Source organism: Sinocyclocheilus rhinocerous, unplaced genomic scaffold, assembly GCF_001515625.1.
Source record: "Sinocyclocheilus rhinocerous isolate Xijiao unplaced genomic scaffold, SAMN03320098_v1.1 scaffold2267, whole genome shotgun sequence".
NCBI lineage: Eukaryota > Metazoa > Chordata > Actinopteri > Cypriniformes > Cyprinidae > Sinocyclocheilus > Sinocyclocheilus rhinocerous.
This window is the reverse complement of record NW_015625573.1, coordinates 534,437-558,570: the sequence shown is the minus strand read 5'-3', so window position 1 is coordinate 558,570 and position 24,134 is coordinate 534,437. Positions and strand designations below refer to the sequence as shown.

Genomic DNA, 24,134 nt, shown 5'->3' with positions numbered 1-24,134 from the left:
ATAAATTAATTCAATTATTCAACAAGGATGCATTAAGTTTATCAAAATGGCAGTAAAGTCTTATACATTGTTACATACAAAAATCAAATAAATCGAGTAATAATTGTTGAAAATTCAGTTTTGCCATCACAAGATTTTTATTTTTTTTTACCTTTTTTTACTATATTTCTGATAAATGTTTTAAATCTTATCGACCCCAAACTTTTGAACGGAATAGTTTATAAATTATATGTTTATTAGTTTGCCATGCTATATATAATATAATAAATATATCATTGTAAATACACAAAAAAAATTATAAATGATTTAAAATTGATGAAAAATGCATAAGGATAACGTGCATAAGGAGTTGCATAAAATATAAAAAAAAAATTTTTTAATTTACTAAAAATTCATATAATTTCTTGGCTTAAGCGATTGAGAATATTGGGAAGCTAATTTTCAAGACATGCAACTGGGGGTAAGTGGAAAATGTTTAGGATAATTTGAATAAATGCACCAGAAGTTGGTTTGCCATCCGCTATAAAACGTTATTAGAAGAAGAAGAAGATAATTTGAATAGTTCCTCCCCTCCTACGTCTAGGCATGTGGTTGGTAGGCTACACGGGTTTCAGCAAGATGGCTGCAGTTCTTCGAGCAAATCAGGAGTGCGGGCTGTAAGCCAGCGGTCCACATCACTACAGCAGCAGCAGCGCTTCTTGCCGTCCGTCAGGGTGTATGTGAGCCGCCGCCAGTGGACCGAGCGGGTCACTTCTGACAAGTGAGTGTTTCCCTGTTGTATTTATACATTTTTGCGCTAATTCGGGGAGTGCTTGTGTTAATTATTACACTCAACCCGATTGCTTTTCTTTGTTGCTGGTCTTTGGTGAGTCGATTCCTGTTTTTGTTCCTGACTGGTTCTTCTTTTTTGCACGATCAGTTTGATCTAATCTGTGAACAGTGATTCTTAGCTGCATGGTGGTATGCTGTGTCTCAAAACCTAGTGTGCTGCCAGTCTATACAGCATTTTCGGGCATCTTAAGCGTCCAAAACGAATGCAACATTTTTGGGCGCCTATAATGCCCAAAATGCTGTCTAGGTAGACAGTTTACTAGGTTTTGAGAGACAGCAATGGTACACAGAAATAAGTGAGATCAATGGTTGGTAGATATGACGTTTCTGTCGCATTTCAAGGACATTTATTGATTTATCCCCGTATTTTTACCTAGTACTACCGGACTGGAAGTAATGAAAACAAAAGACACCTGGGTTGGCATGCATGCACACGTGTGTGTGTGTCCACTGTCCTGCGGGCAGACAATGTTCTCTCTGTCTCTGCCGTGGCGCAGCTGTGTGTGCCCTTCTGTTACTGCAGTATTTTCATTAGCGCGCATTCAATGTATGGCGGTGTGTTTGAATGGCAGACATGTTTACGTCTAGAGGGAGCTGTGCGTGATTTAGCTACGTCTGATTCGTAAATGAATCGTTCCTTTGAGTCGGATCTTTTCAGTGAATCGGTTGAACTAGATCACAGAACCGCCGAGGTGCGTTTTATAAAAGCAAGTTCCGTCGTTACCAACACAGTTCAACGATCATAGTTGGGTGACGATGCTTTTGGGAAACGCTCCCCCGATCGATTCGTTCAAGAATTAGAGTGAATCGGTCCGAGCGGCTTCTCGGCTCAACTCACTTACTCAATGAACTGACAATGACTGAGTTAGAAATTGTACTTTTCTACTATATAGTATATGAAAAGAATAGTAGGTCTGAATTCACAGTATTCATAAAACTTATGGTGAGAATCTGAAGTCTGCATCCACTGAGACTTTACTGGTCTGGTTGACAGCATTGTCGATGTAACCCATAACATAATCCTATTGGACCCCAGAGCGATTCTGTTGACTGAAAGAACTTGTGTAACAGTAGGGTTCCACAAGTAAAGATCCCTTTCCTTTTCTCCATAAACAAATTGATTTTTATAAAATATAAACATTTAAAAGCAGACCTGTTGTGAGTTACGAGACATACAGGGAATCTCGCATGATACGGCCCTGTGTGCACAGATATGATTCATAATGCTAAGAACATTTGGAGTGTTTGAATGATTGGGTGAATAGTATGAAATTATTACAAATAAAACATACTTGAAATGTTAACAACCTGACTATAAGACCGTTTTATCAATGCTTATACAAAGTAATGTTGGTTTTAACAGCATTTTAAAATACTTTGTAATCAAGAAATGAATTTTAGTTTGTTTATTGTAAATGCAAATAAGCTTTAGGCTCTTAACGGCTTTGTTTTTATAAACTGATAAAATTAAATTAGAATAACATAAAATTAGATGCCTTAATATAACTTTATTGAAAAACTAATTAACAAACAAAATATGTTTCATAGGACTTTATAGGAATATTGTAGAGCGGGAATGTCAGGAATCATGTGATGATATAAAAGAACTGCTCAGTAATTATTTATTTATTTTTTTTCTGAAGCAAACCGTTCGAAAGAAGCAATTTACGGAAATGAATTGGACTTTGCTCTGGGGAGACATGGTCGGTTCTGTACCCCTCTCTCTCAATCTCTAATCAGTCTGATGCCTCCATCTGGCTCTCTCATCCATAAGCAGTGTGTGTGTGTTGCTTTGCGCACATATGGCTTTTTTTCTGGTGACTGAAGAGGCTGAATGGCTATTAATAGCATCTGTGGATTCTCCTCTCGGTCAGTCAGTTTCAATCTTCTCCACCATCACAGCTCCCATCTCCGACTCTGCCTGTTTTATTCAGTTTTTCCCACGTGCTTCATGAGTCTTGAGAAAAGCGACCCAGTTAGCTCATGGGGTTATGATGCAATGTCAGGGTGATATCACTCAGAGAGGAGGTTACCATAGTTACCGGAGGTCTATGTGGAAGGTTCCTGTGGTGGTGTTAGAGTTCTGTGTGTGGTGTGGTTCTGATGACCGAGGAAGTTGAATGTGTGTGTGTAATGTATTGTGAATCACAACTCTTGATTTTAGTATGCTGACAGCACAACCTTTTCTGAGTGATTCTTGTACTATGTGGGGGATTTTGGTCTAGTGGTTGAAGGAAAATTGTCATAATTTACTCACTCTCAGGTCCTTCCAAACCTGTATGACTTTTTCTTTCTTCCGTGGAACACAAATAGAGATATTTAGCGAAATGTTTTTGCTTTTTTTCCACACAATGAATGTGAAATGATTTAAATAGTCCATATGACTCATGCTGCATGTTCCATGTTTTTTTTTTTAAAAGCTACAGTTTTGTTTGAGGAACTGACTGAAATTAATTCAAAGTTCCCCTCTTCCACCGCTCTCAAGAATCTTTTTCATTTGCATTTACTTTGTTTTTGAAGTAAAACAATACAAAAAGGAAATGTGTCTTATGACTGGCCTGTGCTGGTAACCAAAGGATGTAGTTTTGAACACGACAAGAGGTGATCTGTATGTCATTGTTCTTAGGTTGCTTAAGGGGTTTTTTCCTGTTATAAATCCCTCTAGATGCTGTCATGTAAGTTAATCATTAAAGCTACTAGTGATAAATAAAACTGTTACGTGTAATGGGCATTAAATGTCATTAAAAAAAACTGACATTTTTCATACTGTTCATTTTATACTGCACATTTATATGGTTTATCATTTAAATTGTTCATAGTTTTAGTGTTGTATTTTTTTTAAGACAAAAAAAGATTTTTAATCTCTGGTAATTTATTGGTTATTGTCCATACCATTAACTACACCATTCTGATAAATAATAATTATAAATGCATCCTTTTTAAAGTCACCATGAAATCAAAATACATTTTTTTTTTTTATGGAATATTGTTTTTTTTATAAAGGATTTATCAGTGCACGTCATTGAAGGTTACAAATGACAACGATCCAATCAATTCCCGATATAGACCAAATTAAATACTACCATGCTTTTTTTTTTTTTTTTTTTTTTGAGAAGCTATTTCAATAGTATATGTGTCATAAGAAAAGATGAAGTCAACTTATGTTTCATGTCGACTTTTAAAAATGAAGGGAAAAAAACGTATTTGCATAAGTAGATAGCTTTGCATAGTGGCATTTTAGGGCTAAGCTTCATACGTCATTTTTGTCTAGCGAGTTGAAGCGACCCTGCTATACTGTATACTGTTACTGCACACTCTGAGATAGTACACCAACTGTCCTCGATCCTTCCTGCCTTGGAAAGCATTGATGGGGTCAATTACAAATCCAATCATTCAGAGAGAGCCCCGCGTGGTTCAGAGGTGGCTTTTGAGGTTGAGCTTTGTGTCACGCTTTTGTTCGACGAGTTAGAGGTCAGGCTGAAGGCTGCGTGTGACTAACCGCCGCTCGCTGTTCTGATATGACATCCTCCTCTACTATTGTCAAACACGGACGTCCCACGCTGTCCCACGTGTACGTGCTGAGACGGATGAACGTGCTTATTTGAATGTTTAAATAACAGTGCCATACTACCGGTGCCATTTAAATGGAAGCATGGCATTTTTAAACCTTATTCAAATTTCACTGAATTAGTAAACATTTTGTAAAGGGATGAAAATGAGTTTTGCACAGTGGGAGGGATTTTCATTTGGAGGCTTTCAAGAGCTCATTAGAGAGCTGTGTGTATACTTAGGAAATGAGCAGACCAATTATGCGGCAGCAGGCAACAGAATTGATATAATAGATGGTTTTCTAATTTCAAATGAATATTTATAGGCAGAATTAGGAGGCGCTTGTCAGCATTATAGAGATGGATATGGAAAAATTACAGACCTGACCCCAGAGTAAATTTCCTGTAGCCTCATGCGTGCATTGACTGGAAGAGAGATGGTACTTATTAGTAATTGCAGAAAGGAAAGATAGAAAGGTGTGATGTTTTGAAGATGCTGATTAGAAGACAAATGAGGTACTCAAGGTTTCGTTTGACTAGTCATATGAGTGGTGTGTGTTTATGAGTCATTTGGTTCTTTTCTGACAGTAGTGGCACCAAGCTTCAGTGTTCAGACCCACGCGCAGTATAGAGGTGACAGGCACAAATCAGTTGTTGAGCCGTGAAGTCAGTGAGTCAGTCAGACGCAGGCGGTGTTGGGACAGCCCTGAGTGGTACGGTGTGACAGTGGATGGAGGGATTGATTCAGGCTTTTGCAAGTAAGATTTCCACACCGTCTTGGCTGAAAACACTGGCCCTAATTCATGAAATACGAGTAGAATGAGTTTCTGTGTGAATAGTATGTGATACCATTCTTTAGTAAATTGTATAATTTAAACCCCATGGGATGTTTTATGTAAGAATGGATTGGTGAGTGAGTTTATATTTTAGCCTGTCACGCTAGCTTAACATTCAGACACAAATCATTCATAGGCTGATTTTCCTTGGAAGTTGAGAGGAGTGTTTGGGAAAACCTGTATGGAAACATTTGTTAGTGCTGCTTGTTAAGGGAAATTGGTTTGCCTGGGCATATTTCACGGTTTTTATTGTTAACTAAAACAAAACTATTAAAAACATTTTTGTTCTTTGAAATAAAGCTGAAATAAAATATGAATATTAGATAAACAACCTAAAAAAATTTAATGTTGCCTTAGCAACCAACATAAATTTGTTAAAGCACTGAAATTACTAACTGAAAAATAAAATAAAACAAATATGATTAGAACAAAAACTTATAACTGACAAAACAACATAATGATTACAAATTAAACTAAGGTTAAATTGAAAACTGTTTCAAAATAGTTTGAATATTTCATACAAATTCTATGATTTTTTTACAGTACAGATGTTTATAATGTTAAAAAGACAGCATAACAGTTTTCAACATAATAATAATAAATGTTTCTTGAGCAGCAAAACAGCATATTAGAATGATTTCGGAAGGATCATGTGACACTCAAGACTGGAGTAATGACTGCTGAAAATTCAGCTTTAACATCACCGAAATAAATTACATTTTAAAAAATATTAAAATGAAATGCATTTTAAATTACAATATTTCTTTTTTTGCTGTATTTTTGATTTAAATAAATGCAGCCTTGGTTAGCAAAAAGACCCTTCAAAAACCAAAAAAAAAAACCTTACCTACCTGAAATTTGATCAACCAATTAAATCAACTCGCAATAATTATGTTAAGTTGTTGTTTTACTGTTTAAGTGATGCTGTTTTGAGAACCACTGCTTTTTGCTGAAGTTCTGCGGTTACAAAATGTCACCTTGACCATCTTTGACGCCTTTATCTTCCCATCTGTTTCTCAGTCTCATTGCTTCCTCTGACTTAAACTCTCTGTCTCTCTCTCAGCCCTTTTGTTGCCCCTCTCTTCTCGTGGTTAGAGAGTTCCCTTCTTAAACACTAGCGCTATTATTTTAACATCTCTCTTCTATGATTTTTTTACAGTACAGATGTTTATAATGTTAAAAAGACAGCATAACAGTTTTCAACATAATAATAATAAATGTTTCTTGAGCAGCAAAACAGCATATTAGAATGATTTCGGAAGGATCATGTGACACTCAAGACTGGAGTAATGACTGCTGAAAATTCAGCTTTAACATCACCGAAATAAATTACATTTTAAAAAATATTAAAATGAAATGCATTTTAAATTACAATATTTCTTTTTTTGCTGTATTTTTGATTTAAATAAATGCAGCCTTGGTTAGCAAAAAGACACTTCAAAAACCAAAAAAAAAAACCTTACCTACCTGAAATTTGATCAACCAATTAAATCAACTCGCAATAATTATGTTAAGTTGTTGTTTTACTGTTTAAGTGATGCTGTTTTGAGAACCACTGCTTTTTGCTGAAGTTCTGCGGTTACAAAATGTCACCTTGACCATCTTTGACGCCTTTATCTTCCCATCTGTTTCTCAGTCTCATTGCTTCCTCTGACTTAAACTCTCTGTCTCTCTCTCAGCCCTTTTGTTGCCCCTCTCTTCTCGTGGTTAGAGAGTTCCCTTCTTAAACACTAGCGCTATTATTTTAACATCTCTCCACCCCCAAACCACCTCTCACACTGCTTAAGACATAAAGAAGGAAGGAAAGGGAAAGAAAAAGAGGCTGTAGTCTTAAGATAATCATGACAGCATTGAGACGTTTTCACTGTGTGTCTCGGCAGGCTTGGTGATCTGTTTAAACTGGGATGGGGAGTTGATGCTACAACCGTTGCGGGTGAGTAAATATTATGGTGGAGGGCTGTTGTCCTGCTCACAGGTGGAGATGAATGAATAGGGTCTCCTCTGGTTCTTCAGAGCAGGGGTTTGGTGTTTGTGTTGTCTCAGCTGAGATTCAAAGGACTTGTGCTCTCCTTGCCATGATTCTTGTTCTCTCCTGATCAGCCTGTTTTTCAGGGTGAGTGGTGGCTCAGACAGCTCTCAGCCCTGCGGCCTGTTTGAGGGTGTGTACTTGCTGTGTGTTTGTGTGTGTTTTAGTAGGGGTGTGATGCTATTTTGCTTGACTTCATCTTCAAGGCTGTTGCTTCGAAAGTAGGTTATTCATTTGTCCTCGCACATTAGTCAATTATTTCTATTGTCAGAACTGATTGTGTGTTTGTTTGAATGCTTTGAGACATGATGGATTGATGGGTATGTTTGTTGGTTGAGTAGGTGTTATGCATGAAAGTTATGAAAGTTTGTCTGTCACCATTCCAGCCACATTTTCATTCAAATTGAGATTTTGTGCAAGATGCAAATAAATTTCAGTTATCAGCCATAAGGTGAAAATAATTAACCTACTGGCTTATTGGAATGATTTATTGGTAGGATTTTTTTAATATCAGTTTATCCTTAATAAATTCCTGGATGTGCATCAGAAATGTGACTTGATAATTCTCCCTTATTCTCTTGAACAAATAGGATAGAAATGCTGCTTTATTCACATTTTTCCCCCTTAAACATTTTTTTTTCCACCGTAAAACTTTTTTTTTTTTTTTTGCATCTGATTAGTCAAAGTGTGTTTAAGCCATTAGACAAGTTTAAGCCGGGTCCTGGGATGGTCTATTTGACCATCCCGTTACACACACATGACCTGTATAGAAACGCACAGCCAGGCCCTGATCTTGGTTCATGTATACGCACAGCTTTTACAGAACACAGACTTCAGTGTTCTGTCTGTGTAAGAGAAAGTGAACCTGTCACAAGTGCCCAGATGGCTTCTTGTTTATGTCTCCGTAACAAGAGGTGTGAATAGACTTTCTCAACCCGTTAGGTAACGCAATGAGTAAATCAGTTTTTGTCTTTGCTCTTTTTCAGCATTATATTAAAAAATATCATTTCTGCACCACTAGCTTCACCAAAAGCAACAGCAAAAATGAGAGAGCATTGTCAAATTAGCATGTGTAGAACTTCACAAATGAAGGCCATTCCAATTCTGAGCAACTTGAATGGATAACACTCTTTTCAGACTTCAGATGGTGTAAATCTAAACACTTCCTCATCGAAAACCCCTACTGTGGGTGATTATACTTTCACAGGCTTTTATGGGATGGCGCACAAAACCTCCGCAGCCTTGAGAGGCAGATCTTTTTTTGCTCAAGACTCGCTGCAGAGAGTGGTCTGGCTCGTGTGCGCACGCATACAATCGCACGTTCGCACGCTTTTCTCTCGCCTGTACACCTGGTGCTTTGTCCTGGGCCCCGTGCTGCTAAAGGCAGAGCTAAACACTGCCCCTCCTGACGACTTCAAACGAGGAGAGAGCAGGGAGGAGGAGTAGCTGGCTCTTTTGATCTTTCTCTCCTCTGTTTTGTCCTCTCTCAATTTTTCCCCCTCTTTTCCGAGTCCATTCCTGCATGAGGGTCTAGGGTCCCTGCTGGATGAGATGTTCTCATCTCTCTGCCACAGATTCTGAAGGTGTTTTTATATGCAATGGCTGCAAAACATATAGAGTGCTGCAGTGATTTACTGTTTTTTTTGGCCAATCTGTAAGCCACCCTGATTCCCTTGACAAAAACCCTATAGGATTGTTCCATTCGATGATTGCAGAAGTAAGCTCGGGGACTGACAAAAGTTTATGGTTCTTACAGGTTTTGTTCATCATAATCTTCACAAATTAACACAGCTGAGTTTATTTCAGGCATTTAACCAATAATAACCCATTCAAAAAACCCTTTGACTGCAGGACGACATAACCAGAAATGCTAACATTTAACTCATTTCCAGGTTTTAGTCTACAAAAATGCGTCATCCCTGCAGCACTCTATTTGGATATGCAAGTCATGCCACATACATACTTTATATTGCACTGATTACTTATAATAAGATAAGCAGTCTTTTTTTAAGAATCAAGAAAGTTAGTTTGGTATCGACTCCCTATAATTAACATTTTCCATTGACATTTGACAATCAGAAATAGTTGAAATACTTCATTTTGAACAACGTATATGTTGTTTTATCCTTAAATGTCTAACGGACTTCCCTACATGTTTTGTTGGAAAGTGTGTTTGGGTTATATTTCTTTGTGTAAATGCCATTGGTTTGATATTTTGTTTTATAATGCAGTGACATTCATACTTTAAGTGTGTCCAAATACTTTTTGGAGCTGTTATGCGTGTCTTGTGTTAGTCTTGGCCTGGGTTCAATTTTAAGATACACACGTTTGTAAGTAATGGAGGGGGGGATGAATCTGTAACCCTGGCTTCGGGCTGTGATAGAAAGCATGTCTGGATCTGTTCAGGCTCAACTCAGATGTGTTTTCTTTTCCTGATGATCGGTATTACGTAACCCAGCGGAGCCGCTAATGGAGCTAATCATGCGTCTGTTCTGACTTTAAACGTGTGCTGTCAGCCACTTTGCTGCATGTGTTTTCTGTCTCTCTCAGGTGAGATGGTGAGAGGGGGGAGGGAATGAGGCCATGGGCTGCACCTCGGCTAAGCAGGTGTCGGCTGTGCCCAACGAAGAAGAGGGCCGGGGCAAAGCCTACAGCAACGGAGACCTCTTCACTGGTCAGTTCCAAACACACACATAACTTCATGAGAAAAGTGCATATAACCATTCAGCAGCATCTGATGACTTTGACCCGCATTACTCACTAGGGATGGTGCATCTAATATTTAAAGATCCAGACTGGTAATCAAACTATTGTAGGTTTAAATCCTACAATAGGCGAGGCATGAACAATGACCATTGTGGCCTTAAAGAGCAGGTCATACGGGTTTTTGAAAAATATCTCTTTTGCAGTTTATAACGTAGCTATCCTTAAATGAAAAGTTGTTAATCAAAAACGTGCATGATAAATAAAGATATTGTCGATTCTGAATCGCCTTAACGAGTCGTGATATTTTCGAATCTTTTGCCTGTTACGTCACTGGGTAACACATTTGCATAATCCCTGCCTGCCCGCTAGTCTGACCTGCCCACAAACACTTCCGCTAGACTAGTTAGTGTGTATACATCATGTTGAGAAGACGCTGTGTTCAAGGATACCACAGAAATACAATTCGAACCTTTTGTTGTGTGCATGTCATTTTACCGAGGACTGCTTCTCTAATCTTGGCTTTTATCTTCGTTGACTTCTTCTATCTTCTTAATTTGGACTAACAAGCTCTCCGAGGCACAACCTGTAAGTACGATTGATACGTTATGTGTACATTTTGAATTGAGTGCTCAAAATATCAAGTTTTTGTGCTAATATGTGATGTACACCTAGTGCAGCTTTAGGTTTCCAGGTAAAGCATGATATTACTGTCTTACTGAAGTAGTTCTGATAATTCGCTGTGAACCCACTATTTCCTAAGAATGTGTCGATTAATGTAGATGGACGTTGTTCTAATTACTTCGTTTAATAATAAAGAATGTAGTGTAGTGCACAGACTTTATAATCATTGTGAAATTGCTGTTTATTTTGCTGCACCGGCAGTTATAGGGTTAATGCGGGAGAGACGAGCCAGTTAGTTAGGCTGGTGCGCCTGTGAAACAGCTGTTCTGCATTCTAATTAAAAGTTAAGACAGAGCGTCTTTTGTCTGTCATTCTTCAAACATTACAGTAGACATATTTTGGTTTACAAACTGTATTGTTTCATCAGTTAGTCACGTTAGCACTCGGCTAACGTATCCACCATTATTGTTTTAAGTGTTCACAGTTTAGCAGCTAAACTTTAGCTGTGGGCATTCGCTTGCGTAAGTGTTTTTGTATTTTATGTCATTTATTATAAGAACGGATTGGAGCACTATATTATTGTTTTATGCAAAGGTGCTTTGTCAATGGTAGCGCTGGCTAACTTTCTCTAGCGGGACTCCAACACAATATTAGGACACTTTAAAATACCATATGACCTGCTCTTCTTTAAACAAGGCACTTAAAAGAATAGTTCACCCAAAAATTAAAATTCTGTCATTTACTCGCCTTCATGTCATTCCAAACCTGTATGAATTGCTTTCTTCTTTGGAACACAAAAGAGGGCATTTAAAAAAATGTTTTGTCCACATAATGAAAGTGTGTTTAAAGTGAGTGTTCCAGTGTTATTATTTGGAATCCAACGGACATCCTGCAGTTTGAAACAACATAGAGGGTGTGTAAATGATGACAGAATTTTTATTTTTTGGATCTAACTCCAAGTTTCTATTAGGGAAATGTACATGTAGTTCATAAGTTAAAATACTGTCACTTTGGATAAGAGAGTCCTCTCAATGACTAATTGGTAATTTTCCATGCAAATTGGCTTTTTAGGTGTCCAAAGCAAAGTTCTTTTGAACGGTCGGTCACCATCTAGTCTGTTATGCTTATGCCATTATTAATAATATTCAAATATCCAGAGGTTTGATTGATTTCCATGGGAGGCTGTCACATTTTGAGAATGTAATTTTTCCACTGGATTTCTGTTGATGGATAAGAGCCTGTTTTTCAGTTTGTTTTTTGGCTTTGTCTTAATTGTCCCAGACTATGTCTTAAATATGTAACTTGCTAATAAGTGGAAAGTCCACACTTTGGCATGCAGTATTGGTGCACCATATCATAAAATTTGTCTTGATTATCACAGACCAACCTGTGTTGCGTACTGTTTGCATGTAAACTTTAGCTGAATTTGTTATCTTAAAACTGCTTTCAGGTTCATGCACAGTTTAGACATGACTCTCCTCTTTCATAGGGAGATTGTGGGTAATATTAGCTCAAAAATGTGCACAAAACTGGGCATTTTGGCTTAGTTTAATGTACTGTGGTTTAGGGCTGGGCGGTATATCGAGTTTGTACGATATATCGATGTTTTCTTTATTAGCGATTCGATATGAGGCAATACCATTTATATCGATATACAGTAGTTTGATACGAGCGCATCTGAAAATATAGCGGAGGACACAGACTGAGCTTAGCAAATCGGCCAAAAAATACCGAGATATGAATTTTTGCCCATATCGCCCAGCCCTACTGTGATTTTGGATGTTCGCGTTCCGAACGTTGTATAAGCGACATACACCGGTATTGCGGTATTTTAAAAATTCATATCATAACAAAAATAAACAACGGTATTCGGTATGAACCGGTATACCGCCCAGCACTACTTTGAATAGTCAATTGGAACAGGCTCCAGCAGTGATAGCTCCATCCATGTTATTCAAGCAGACATGATTTGTGGGAAGTAATGCAAATATAAGGGACAGAAAGGCATCTTTTAACATCCGTGTCATTGACATACTGTAGGCTAACATTCAAGATTAAACATTAAGCAGAACTAACAGCCAGTTAAGTAATTTATGTCCAAGCAGGGAATAATGTTTTACAATGTTTTGGGAAGTTGATTACATTCTTGGAATTCTTGGATGCATCTTTCTGGGCAGTCATACTGATTTGTTAGTCTATGTAAAGACTTGTCAGCTACATCTGTACCAACAGGCGTGTGTTTGAGGATAACGTTATCAGCTGGAGTGAGTGACTCATTCCTATGAGTGTGTTCGCTGAGTTTTGTGTGTGTGAGAGGGTGTAAATATGTTTTAAAGGGTTTAGATAACAGCAGCACTTAGTGTGCGACCTGTGAGAGAGTGACAGAGATTATAGGAGATTAAGAATTAGGGGTAAAGCAGCAGAAAATCCACACAGGAAACACTCATTGTCCAGCCACAGGAGGCTGCCGCCCACCCGCTCTCCCTCTCTCTCCCTCTTCCTGCCATGTTCTTTTCTCTGTCTCTAAGGATTCAGAGTGTGTGAGATGGTGGGGAATGGTCTGAGAACGAGGGAAAGAGTGAGTGACGTGGGATCGCAAACTCCCATTTTTCCTCCCCTGACATTTGTCCCTCCCTCTGCATATCTGGCGTTCTTCTCAAGGCCACACTTTCCTTGTGTCCTTCCTTTCTTTGCAATGGGCTGTCTCCTTTTCATTATTCTGCCTACTTTTCCACCCACCTTCCCATTACCTAACCTATTTAAAGGCACAATTTGTTAGATTTTTACACAGTTGTGTACGTACATTATCCCAAAAGTTCCCAAGGATTTGTAAATCCAGAGAAATTAAAATTTTAAATAAACAGCGCCTCCATGTGGGCACGTGATGATGACACAGAAGGGCACTTCAAGAAACAGTTGTTTGGTCCCCTACACCCTTCAACCCTTCAAAGCGCTCAACCCGGAGGGTAAACCCTTTGAAGGGATTAGGGCATAGGGACGAGCCCTTCCGAATGGAACGCAGGGAATGGCTCGTCCCGGTTCATTGTCGCCTCAATGACCTAATATCCACGCTATCGGTTTCCACTTGTAGAAACTATGGCAACACACGTGGACAAAAATGCTGCTGTACAGTTAAACTAAATCCATTACTGCTGTCGCGAATAAAATTAAAATGAAATGGAAAAGTGTTGACTGCAACATTAAATTTAGATCTGCTTAATGTTGCACCATGATTCTTTTTCCACATTTTACAGTGTTGCACATTATAACCAATCACAAACGTGTCTGTTGAGCTTATGAATGCAATGGCCAATCAGAGGCGTTTATAGATTAGTCCTCGCTGAAACACCGGAGTTTTGTTGTTCAGTGTGCGTGCTCGCTGACTAAATTCAACAAAGTGCAGATTTGCGTATGATGTAAGTAGGAGATTCATTCATCAAACAGCGTAGACGGCTTTGATTATAAGGGGAGTTTTTTGAGAGTGCTTAAATTTGCGCTAGACTTAAAGGGTTAGTTCACCCAAAAATTAAAATTAGGCTGTGTTTTACTCACCCCCGAGGCATCCTAGGTGTATATGACTTTCTTCTTTCAGACGAATCCAGTCGAAGTTATATTAAAAATTGTCCTGGCTATTCCAAGCTCTATCATTGCAGTCAGCGGGTGTTGCAGTGCTTCAGTCCCAAAGAAGTGAAATAAAAAGCGCCCATCCATTAAAAAAAAGTGTCTCACACAGCTCCGGGGGGTGAACAAAGGCCTCCTGTAGCGAATCGATGCGTTTTTGTTAGAAAAATATCCATATTCAAAACGTAAGGTCAGCGCTCCAGTTTTCGGTTTCAGTCTGATCAAGTGTTACATGTCTTATTGAACGGATTTAGAGAAGGTTTATCCCACCCTTCTCAAACCCATTGAAATGTCAATCAGTTTGGGCATTTTTATTCCAAATGAGGTGTTTACATGAAGCATTTTCATTCAAATTGGACTAGGGATGGAACGATTACCGGTTTCACGATAAATCACGATAAAAAAAAAAAAGTGCATACAGCTGCTAATTGTGTTTGTTGTTTGTTGATTTTCAAATATAAAACTTATTGAAATGTTTTCAGTGTGTGTATCAGTTCTTTTTGAACATTTTCATCTAATTTGAACAAAAACGTGATAATATTGATAACCGTGATAACGTTGGTCACTATAATCGTGATATGAAATTTTCATACCGTTACATCCCTAAATTGGACTTTTAAACCAATTGGAATACAGTGCTCCATATAAACTGACCTAGTGTCATGTGACATCTACTATTTACGAATACGACTACTCCTGTCCCGTGGCCTCATGGGATAGTGTCGTCATTCAGCTAATCATTTGACAATGTTTTGACATGTTATTTCTTAGGGGAAGAACCGGTATTCAGATGTGGGGGCTATGAGTGTTTATACTGTATCTTCTGGTCCTCATCTCTTTCATTCTGTGCGTGTGATCTCTAGGCTCATGTGGCATTCTGATAATCTGAGTGAACTGTAAGGCAAAACAACAGATTGATGAGTATTATATTCACCAGCGCGAACAGAGCAGTGACCTGGTTACTGTGGATTATTGCTAACTCTGATCTGTCTATCTTTATGTCTCTTTTACTCCCTTTCTGCTGCCAACACGATGTCCTTCTTTCCACTGCCCTTCCCGGCTGTCAGTCAAACAGCTCTATCAATAGAACAGAGGGAGACCGTTTTCGCCCCTCTCGCTCTCTCAACTCTCAGCTCTCGCCCTGACTTGATTAGTGCCAACAGATTGTTTACTAGTCAAACTGTGTCAGTGTTCAGGCAGTGAGAGTGTGTGCATGTGTCCTCATCTGTGATTCAGTGCTTAGTCGATCCCAGCAACACACAATGTCACCGGCACGCACAATGACAGGAAAGGCCGAGCTGCCCTAATACAAACAAGAGGGGCAGCAGGCGCAGAATATGCTGTCTGGTTACATGCGATCTGTGCTGAGCTGTTGAGATTGGTGTGTGAGTGTGTTTGCTGCCAATCTGTAACGGGGCGTTCACACTGACGCCGATTTGCACTGGCGAAGTGACCGGAAGACATTGGATTTTCAACAAGAGCCGGCCATATCTGACATGACCAACAACGACCGTTCGCAACGCGATGTAGGCATGAGAAAAGTTTTACTGTTAGAACTGGGTATTGATTCATCTTGTTACTTGGTACTGTATATTTCTGTTTATAATTTCCATTTTACTTCCATATGAAATAAATTCTCTTTGAATGATGCTGTAAATTATAGAGGTTTTCAGGCATATATAATCCGGTAACTTGTCTCTTGAACTATTTATTAAAAGAACTAGCTTGTAAGATTCGTTTCTTGAATATGGCTATGCTGAGTGCATTTTAAGTATTTTTTTATTTTATTTTTTTTAGTATATATTTTTAAATATTTTTTTATTTACTTTTTAGGAATTGTATGTGCTTTTGTCATTTTCATTAGTTTTTTATATTTCTATTTACTGCTATGATTTAGATTTTATTTCAGTTTGAGCAATTTTAGTTCTTTAACTTAAAATTTAAAAACGTTGTCTTGACAACTAACTGAAATAAAATAAGTTTTTCATCTAATATTTATATTTTAATTAATGAAAATTATTTGTAATAGTTTGTTAACGATAGCAATACTCTTGTATGTATGTTTGTTTTTGTGAGTTTTTCTTGCCATTAATTCATGATACAGTTTTTTTTTATTGCATAATCAGTACATTCTGCAAACTCATCCACAACTCAAGTAGAGTAAAAGATCGATCTTGCGATTTTAGGAAAAGATATCAGGATCCATGTTAACATTTATTGTGAGCAATTTCATTGTTTTATATGACTTTATGTCTTCCGGACATTACATATGCATTCGGCAGATGCTTTTATCCAATGCAACTTACAGTATTCAAGGTTTACATTTAATATGTTTGTTTTTCCTAGAAATCAAACTTATGACTTTGGGGTTGCTGGTGCCTTGTATTGCCAACTTAGCTTTAAGAAGTTTGCAAAGTGATTTGTTTCTGCCCACATGCAGCAATATAAAAAAAAAATGATGCATGGAAAACTGTGAGAAATTGCCAGCATTGATTCATGCATCAATATGATGCATAATGCATTTCAGAAATGTTACTACAGTAGAAAAGCTTTCCCCTCTAGTTCATTTTAGAGATGAGAACTGATTTATTGCCATTTAATTGTAATCAGATTATTGCTAGTTAGTTGCTAGCAAGTTAACAATAACAGGCCACCTAGCAGTAGGAACACCCTACATGGCCCAATAATACAGCCACTCATCGACTTTAGCGATAAAACCACTATATGTTTGAACAAAGCATAAGAGGGTGTGTGTACACATGACTTACTCGTCAGGCTGTGGTTAATGCATTTCATACAGCCATTTTTCAAAGTCACCAAGTGACTGCGTTCACAAAGCGACTGTTTAGCTAATGTTTTTAACAGCAACGGCGTACAGTAGCACAACAGATCATCTCCATGACACGCTGTCTTCTGAGGTTTAGACACATGACTTCAGATGTTTAACGACTGATCTTTAACCAGAGGCGTGGTATCGGTCATGTGTCTAAAGGTAGCACAAAACGTGTCTCTTGTTTTTACTATTTCATAACTCTTCTCAGTTCGGCAATAACGTTAACGAGTAATCTTCCACTTACTATCGAAGAGGGTGCGAGATTGACAAACTCTCCTCCTTCGCGGTGGACTCCTTGTGTTAACAGACACCCACTTATAGAATAGCTTCAGGGCAAAGCTTCTCCACACTGATTCTAAAAGTAAAGCAGCCCACTCATGTTCCTCAGACACGCCACTCACAGCACTGAACACATCTGAAATTAGGCCAGAAGGTAAAAGTGAGAGGAAGACGGGGTTGTGGAAGCGGTCGTGTCGTCCGATTTGTTTCGATTTCACCGAACGAGCAGCCAGACACCTAAATTACCTGGTCGTCAGAAGGCATCTTGTCACGAATACAGAAAAAGATAAGAATAAACATTGGAGGCCTAATGATTAGCATATGTGGTGTGATGTTGGTCTGAAAAAGTAAATACATTTTTTCAGCTTGAATTAAAAGAACAGGGTGTGTGTGTGTATATATACACTACCTTTCAGATGCTTGGGTTGATAATAATTTTTAATGTTAACAAAATAATAAACTTATGTATTTTTTAATGTAATTAAATTAACATTTAATTTTTTTAATGTAAAGCAGAGTGATAAATATTTTCTCTAAAATTGCTAACATCGTATTAACCATATTTGCTAAGTAGATTTAAAATGATGCATGAGGAATAAAATTTTCCATTATGTTCCTTGAAATTATTATTAATTCATTTATTCATCAGAAGGACTAACAATAAGCGTAAAATGTAGAAAAATGTGCCAAACCTTGAGCTGTGTGTAGCACCTGTTGCTCTACACATCAATCTGAAGGATACTTACCAACATTAAGAGAGAGTGATTGAAGTTTATTTTTTACATGCCTGATCACATCTGACCTTAAGCATGTTGGTGTGTTTTTATTGTATTTTATTTTATTTTATTTATTTATTTATTTAAATTTTTTGCAAAGAGGTTGTTCATGAAAGACGTGGCAGTAAAAAAACTGTTTTAAACTCACTGATCGTGTCTGTCTGAACATAATTAATCATCTTTGTGCTCATTTAGTGAATAAATGAGTTATTTAGAATGCAAAATAACACTCTGGGATCTAATTGAACAGTTTTAGTAATGCCACAAATGAATGACTGAATTTGTGTTTTTGTTTTTTTTTTATTTAAATTTAATAAAAAAAATGTTTTAAAAAAATTAATTTGCATAGTTCGAACAGCCCAGCTCTATCTTCAGGGGTTAAACACTGAAATGGAAAAATTGGAGATGCTGTAAAAATATCTTTGCCTTGGTACGATCATACTCATGAGTCATGACACAAGACGCAGGCACAAAACTGCCTGCCATAATGGCCTTTAGGAAATTGAATGGCCTAATAAAAATCAACACAATATTCAGAGTTGTTTAAATTTATGAATAAAATATTTATATATAAATATTCACCCAGCCGTTCTTTAAGACATCCCATGGTGCTCATGAATCCAGTTTGCAACATTTCTCATTCTCTTTATTTCCCATCCTCGCTCTACTATAATATTATACTCCAATATAATAGTATAAAATAAAAGTCGCACAGAGGCCAACCTTACTGCATTTCTGTCTATTGAGAAAGCAAGCATCCTGCTCTCCATCAGGTCCTAAAGGTCAGCATCATGCTGTTATCACTAATTAGCCAATCCAAATATCCCTACATAAGAGAACCTCTCATCTTATCGCCAAAAATAGCCCGTCTGGAACATACTAAACTGACAAAATGTCACTCTATCTCATGGTGAGCAACTCCAAAGTCCTCCGTTTCTCTGAGATGCTGATTCACGGATGATTCTCGTCCTGAAAACATGGATTAGAAATGATTTGTTCCTCAGATCTCCTTTTTTAGTAATGCTATCACCCTACTTGCGTACATGCGAGTGTGTGTGTATGTGTGAGAGAAGAGAGATGTATTCGTATGTATGCATGTATATGCATTTATGTGTCTGGCTCTTTGGGATCCATGAGGCCTGTTTTTTGTAACACAGCACAGCCAAATCAATTAAAGTTTGATTTTAATTTGTGTGTGATGTTTCTCTTTGGTTTGGCTTAGTGTGTCCGTGTTTGTCAGCATGTTGAAGCGTGGTCTTTTGTGCAGAGACATGTTTACATTCCTCAAGCTGTGAAAGACTGGTGGCGTTGCTCTCTCACTTGTTCTCTCTCCTTTTATATTTCTCTTTCATTTTTTTCCCTTTTCTCGCTTTTTGTGCTTGTGCTGATGGGACGCACTGAGTCACATTCACAGGCTGCCCACTCCAGCTGTCATGATGGTAACTGACAGGGAGTTCGTTCACAGCAAGAAAAGGAGAGAAAGACGGATAGAGGCAAAGATAAACGGAGATTGAGTGGGCTGTGATTGCCTCATGCTGATTTGTAGACAAGAGTAAAAGACGGATTTATGTATACGTGTGGGTGTGTGTATGTGTTATGAGGAAGTGAATGCATGAACATGCAAACATGCACATGGCCGCTGGTAATTACTGATGGCTGAGAAAGGGCAAAATCCAAAACGTTCATCTGTTAGAGCAGGGCAGAAGGGGTTTCAAATGTGAATTCTCAGTTTACTCACTCACTTTGTTCCAAACCCATATGACTTGCTTTTTTTTCCTGTGAAACAAAATAAGGCTTTGAATATGACCACTCTTTTCAGTGTAATGAAAGCGAATGAGGAATAAGGCTGTCAAGCTCTAAAATTACAAAAAGCACTCTAAATGTATCATATAAGTTGTCCCTATGAATCATGCGCTATATTTTCTGAAGCCATATAATAGATTTGTGTGAGCAACAGCCTGAAATTTAAATAAATGAAAGTTGAATAAAACTCTAACTTATGTTTTTCTCTATCATTGTAGATGAATATAAGATGAAGGGAGTGGAGGAGGTGAAATACATGCGTGGAGAAGAAGACAGAGTAAATGCACGCAACCAGGAGAACCTGGTGAGAAACAAAATGCATGCGCACACACACATACACACACACCTCTGGGAAATTCTTCCTGTGCAGTGGTGTCCATCATATTTTGCTTTGTATTCACACACGCATCGCTTGAGGCTCATCTGCCTGTAGTTGGCTTATACGTTGATAGGTAAAAATAAGTGTATGCAGTGCACACGTGTGCCGACATGTTTGGAATGTGGGAGAGGGAAACTCTTGACAAATTTTCCCTTTTTGTCACAGACTCTCATACTTAGACACTCACATTACCAGACAAAATCTAAGATTCTGGTGTTTTTACATGCATTTTTTTTATACGCACACTCATTAAAAAATTCTCAGACATCTGGACTTATCTGTAATAGTTCTTCACCTAAAGAGGAAGCTTTATCAACTATAACAATAAAGTAATAATTCTTATTCTTATTGTTGCTATTGTAAGAATATTTAAAAAATTGTATTTATTTATTATTTTATTTTGTAATTATTTTTTGTTTTTGAACCCTGAAACTCTCTACACACCTACACATGCGTATTGTTTTTTTTTTTCCTACCTACTTAACTAATAATTTCATGGTTTCTTGTATAATGACCTTTAGAATTAAACTGGCTGATAAAATACTTTACTTTTTAGACTTTATGTAAATTACTCCGTTATGATTGGCTAACCTTTTCACCTGTTAAAAGTAATAATGTCACTGCCAAGTTGTTAAATACTGGCATTGATATGCAAATGTGGGTCGTCATATGTTAATGTTATATGTTAATGTGCACAGCGGGAGTGTAAAATACATCATTACTTTATTTCTTATCCAAAATAGTTACATATTTCAAATGTAAAAATCCACTATTTTGGGTTCCCGGTGTATTTCTTGCACATACATTCTTGATTATATTCTATCTGTATTATTTTTTAAATAATTATATTATATAATGATATATTATGCATCAAAGCAATCAAATAAAACTTGACCGAATTTCAGATACATCATATCATTTAGTGATCATAATAAAATTATTGTCCTGTTTCTACCCCTAATGCTCATGATTTCAACATTATAATTAAAATGTGTAAAGAATTACATGCTTTTGCATCATAGTTTCCATAAATTGTTTAGTTGCATTGTGAATGAGTATGTCTACGTAGTACATTTCAAATAGAGCAAGTAAAGTTCTTTTTCCATGATATGTCCCCTTTAAACTGCCCTGCTTAATGAAGTTGTACAGGCAGAGCAGGTGCTTGGATACCCATGTTCTGATAAGGGGGGTTAGAGGAGAATAGAGACGCAGTGAAAGCAAGGGCAGCCCTCTCTCTCGCAGTGGCCAGAGTAAGGTCACTCCCAGGGCCTCTGTATCACACTGTGTTCCAGGCAGAGGAGCTGGTTCTGGCCCAAGCTTTAAAAGCCGACAGGGCCTCTGCACCGGAGGGCCACCAGGGACGGACGGCGGAGGCTAAATTTGGCTTTGTTTTGAACAGTAGTAAGTGAAAACGTGTTCTTTCCGGGGGTTTGCAGGAGAAGAGCTCGATGCAGCAAAGGACCAAACAGCACAAAGAGGTGCCTGGGCCCAGCGCCAACAAGACGAAGTGAGTGGGTTTATACATGTGTCTTTCTGTTTACGGTGTGCGTGTGTTTCTGTTTGTTTTGTGTGTGTGGGTGAGGGCATTAGAGTTCTTGCTCTGTTGAAAATGTGCCAGAAGTCTGTAAATTGCGTGTGGTTTGTTTTGCTTTGTGGCCTGTCTTATCCCCTCTGGATCTCATTTGCATGTTCTGTTTGAACGTAATGTGCCATATGTTTCACAATTTATTGTATGTAAACATGATGTGTTTATTGCCTTCAGATGCAATTGTAAATTTCAAAGTGTTTTAATGGCATAATTATTTGTAGTGAAATTGCATTTCTAAAGCATCAATAACACAATTGTGATTGTAAATAAAGAATAAATAAAAAAGCTAACACTTTATAATTATTTTCTTTGTTAAAAGTCATTTAAAGGGGTAGTTCAACCATAGATTACATTTTTTTCATTTATTGACCCTCATGCAATATACCTGTATTGATGATATTATACATACAGTATTTAAATATATAACTATATATTTTACTTTGCGTTATATATATATATATATATATATATATATATAGTCCCAAAAATTCCTAGTGAAAATCTTGACAAAATGCATGCAGCAAAAACTGCCTCAGTCCCCAATCTCATTTTTGTTTATATGGAAAAGAGCTGCATGAACTTTCTGCAAAATATCTTCGTGTTCAATGGAAGAAAGAAAATGATACAGGTCTTAAAACAAAATCAAGGTAAATGAAGTAAGGAGTAAATAATGAAATGATTGTAAATAAAGAATAAATAAAAAAGCTAACACTTTATAATTATTTTCTTTGTTAAAAGTCATTTAAAGGGGTAGTTCAACCATAGATTACATTTTTTTCATTTATTGACCCTCATGCAATATACCTGTATTGATGATATTATACATACAGTATTTAAATGTATAACTATATATTTTACTTTGCGTTATATATATATATATATATATATATATATATATAGTCCCAAAAATTCCTAGTGAAAATCTTGACAAAATGCATGCAGCAAAAACTGCCTCAGTCCCCAATCTCATTTTTGTTTATATGGAAAAGAGCTGCATGAACTTTCTGCAAAATATCTTCGTGTTCAATGGAAGAAAGAAAATGATACAGGTCTTAAAACAAAATCAAGGTAAATGAAGTAAGGAGTAAATAATGAAATAATTTTTGGGTGATATTTTTAGCTGTTTATGAAACATTTAGCGCTTAACTGGGCAGTAGATGAAAATGTTTCAAACCATCTAGAAGTATTTAAGTGTAAATTAATCTATGATCTTAATATTTTATTTGTTTATGACTTAATGGACTTTAATTTTCACTGGGTTTTGAACATTATGAACACATTGCACAGAAAGCTAATACATATGGTGTTCAAAAGTATTAAGTATGGTGTATGGTGCTGACTGGAGGTAAAGCAATTGTGTTTGAGAGCATGTTCAGTAAGAATGAACCGTTCATTATTGTTTTATATGTGTATCGATGGAGTAATGCTCAGTTAATGTGCTGTGTGTGTGTGTGTTGAGGCAAGGGTTTATGGTCCCTGCTGTAATGTGTCTATAAAAATGATTCCTGCCCAGCCACTCTGGATCCTACAGGAGCTGGTAGCTTGTGAGTGTGTTTGTGTTCTTTATGCTTGTTGTAATGGAAAATTCTAGTGTATTTGTTGCTTCCCATCTCCTACCCCCACTAACTTTCTCTCTTTCTCTCTCTCCATCTCTCAGCATACATACGTCAGAGAGTCAGCAGGAGTTCTTCAGAATGCTGGATGAGAAGATTGAGAAGGTGAGGGAGGGAGGAAAAAAAACGAGGCACAGAAGTAAAGCAGGCAGCAGATGGGTTAGAGATTTTAAAGGGCCAGTGTACATGAGACCACCCTTCAGAGGACTGTTTGTTTATCTAGATTGTGACATTTAAAAGATTGTCTTGTCCTTCCGTCATGTGCATCGCCTGTCTGGTACTTCCTGTAGAACTCTGGAGATAAAATGCTATATTTATGGCTCTGGTTTTTTCCCAGTACTTACTTCCTCCTTTCTCTCTCCCACTCTTATCTATCTTTGTGTCTCTCTCTTGAGGTCAGAGATCAATTGGTATAAAATTGGTTGAATCTAAACATTTTAGATTTAGTTTTAAATAAGCTGAAACAGGGTTAGAGTGGGTATAAAAGAATCACCCACCTTTCAAATAATCATATCAAAATATCATAATCAAAACACAGGTTTTGTTTTATCCAGCTGTATTTACTCAGTGCAACTTATAACATCCAAGTGAAAGATATAACACCAACATGTCAGGAAAAAATTCACATCTAGACTTTGCAATATTTGGCCACTCTTCTTTGCAGCTCAAGTTCT

The 24,134-nt window shown here is 37.3% G+C and overlaps 1 protein-coding gene across 3 annotated transcripts in view; it reads left to right on the top strand.

The window, feature by feature from the left end:
• Positions 1 to 585: 585 nt before the first annotated feature.
• LOC107750760 (uncharacterized protein C1orf21 homolog) overlaps positions 586 to 24,134 on the top strand; it is a 25,464-nt gene continuing 1,915 nt past the window's right edge. The window contains exons 1-6 of one of the 3 annotated variants that reach the window (XM_016566287.1): positions 586 to 760; positions 9,792 to 9,915; positions 20,099 to 20,184; positions 21,552 to 21,617; positions 21,696 to 21,766; positions 23,505 to 23,565. In XM_016566287.1, the coding sequence (XP_016421773.1) occupies positions 9,825 to 9,915; positions 20,099 to 20,184; positions 21,552 to 21,617; positions 21,696 to 21,766; positions 23,505 to 23,565 (375 nt within the window). In that variant the 5' untranslated portion in view covers positions 586 to 760; positions 9,792 to 9,824. The remainder of the gene's footprint in view (positions 761 to 9,791; positions 9,916 to 20,098; positions 20,185 to 21,551; positions 21,618 to 21,695; positions 21,767 to 23,504; positions 23,566 to 24,134) is intronic. The other 2 variants (XM_016566300.1, XM_016566293.1) reach the window with 2 other exon arrangements.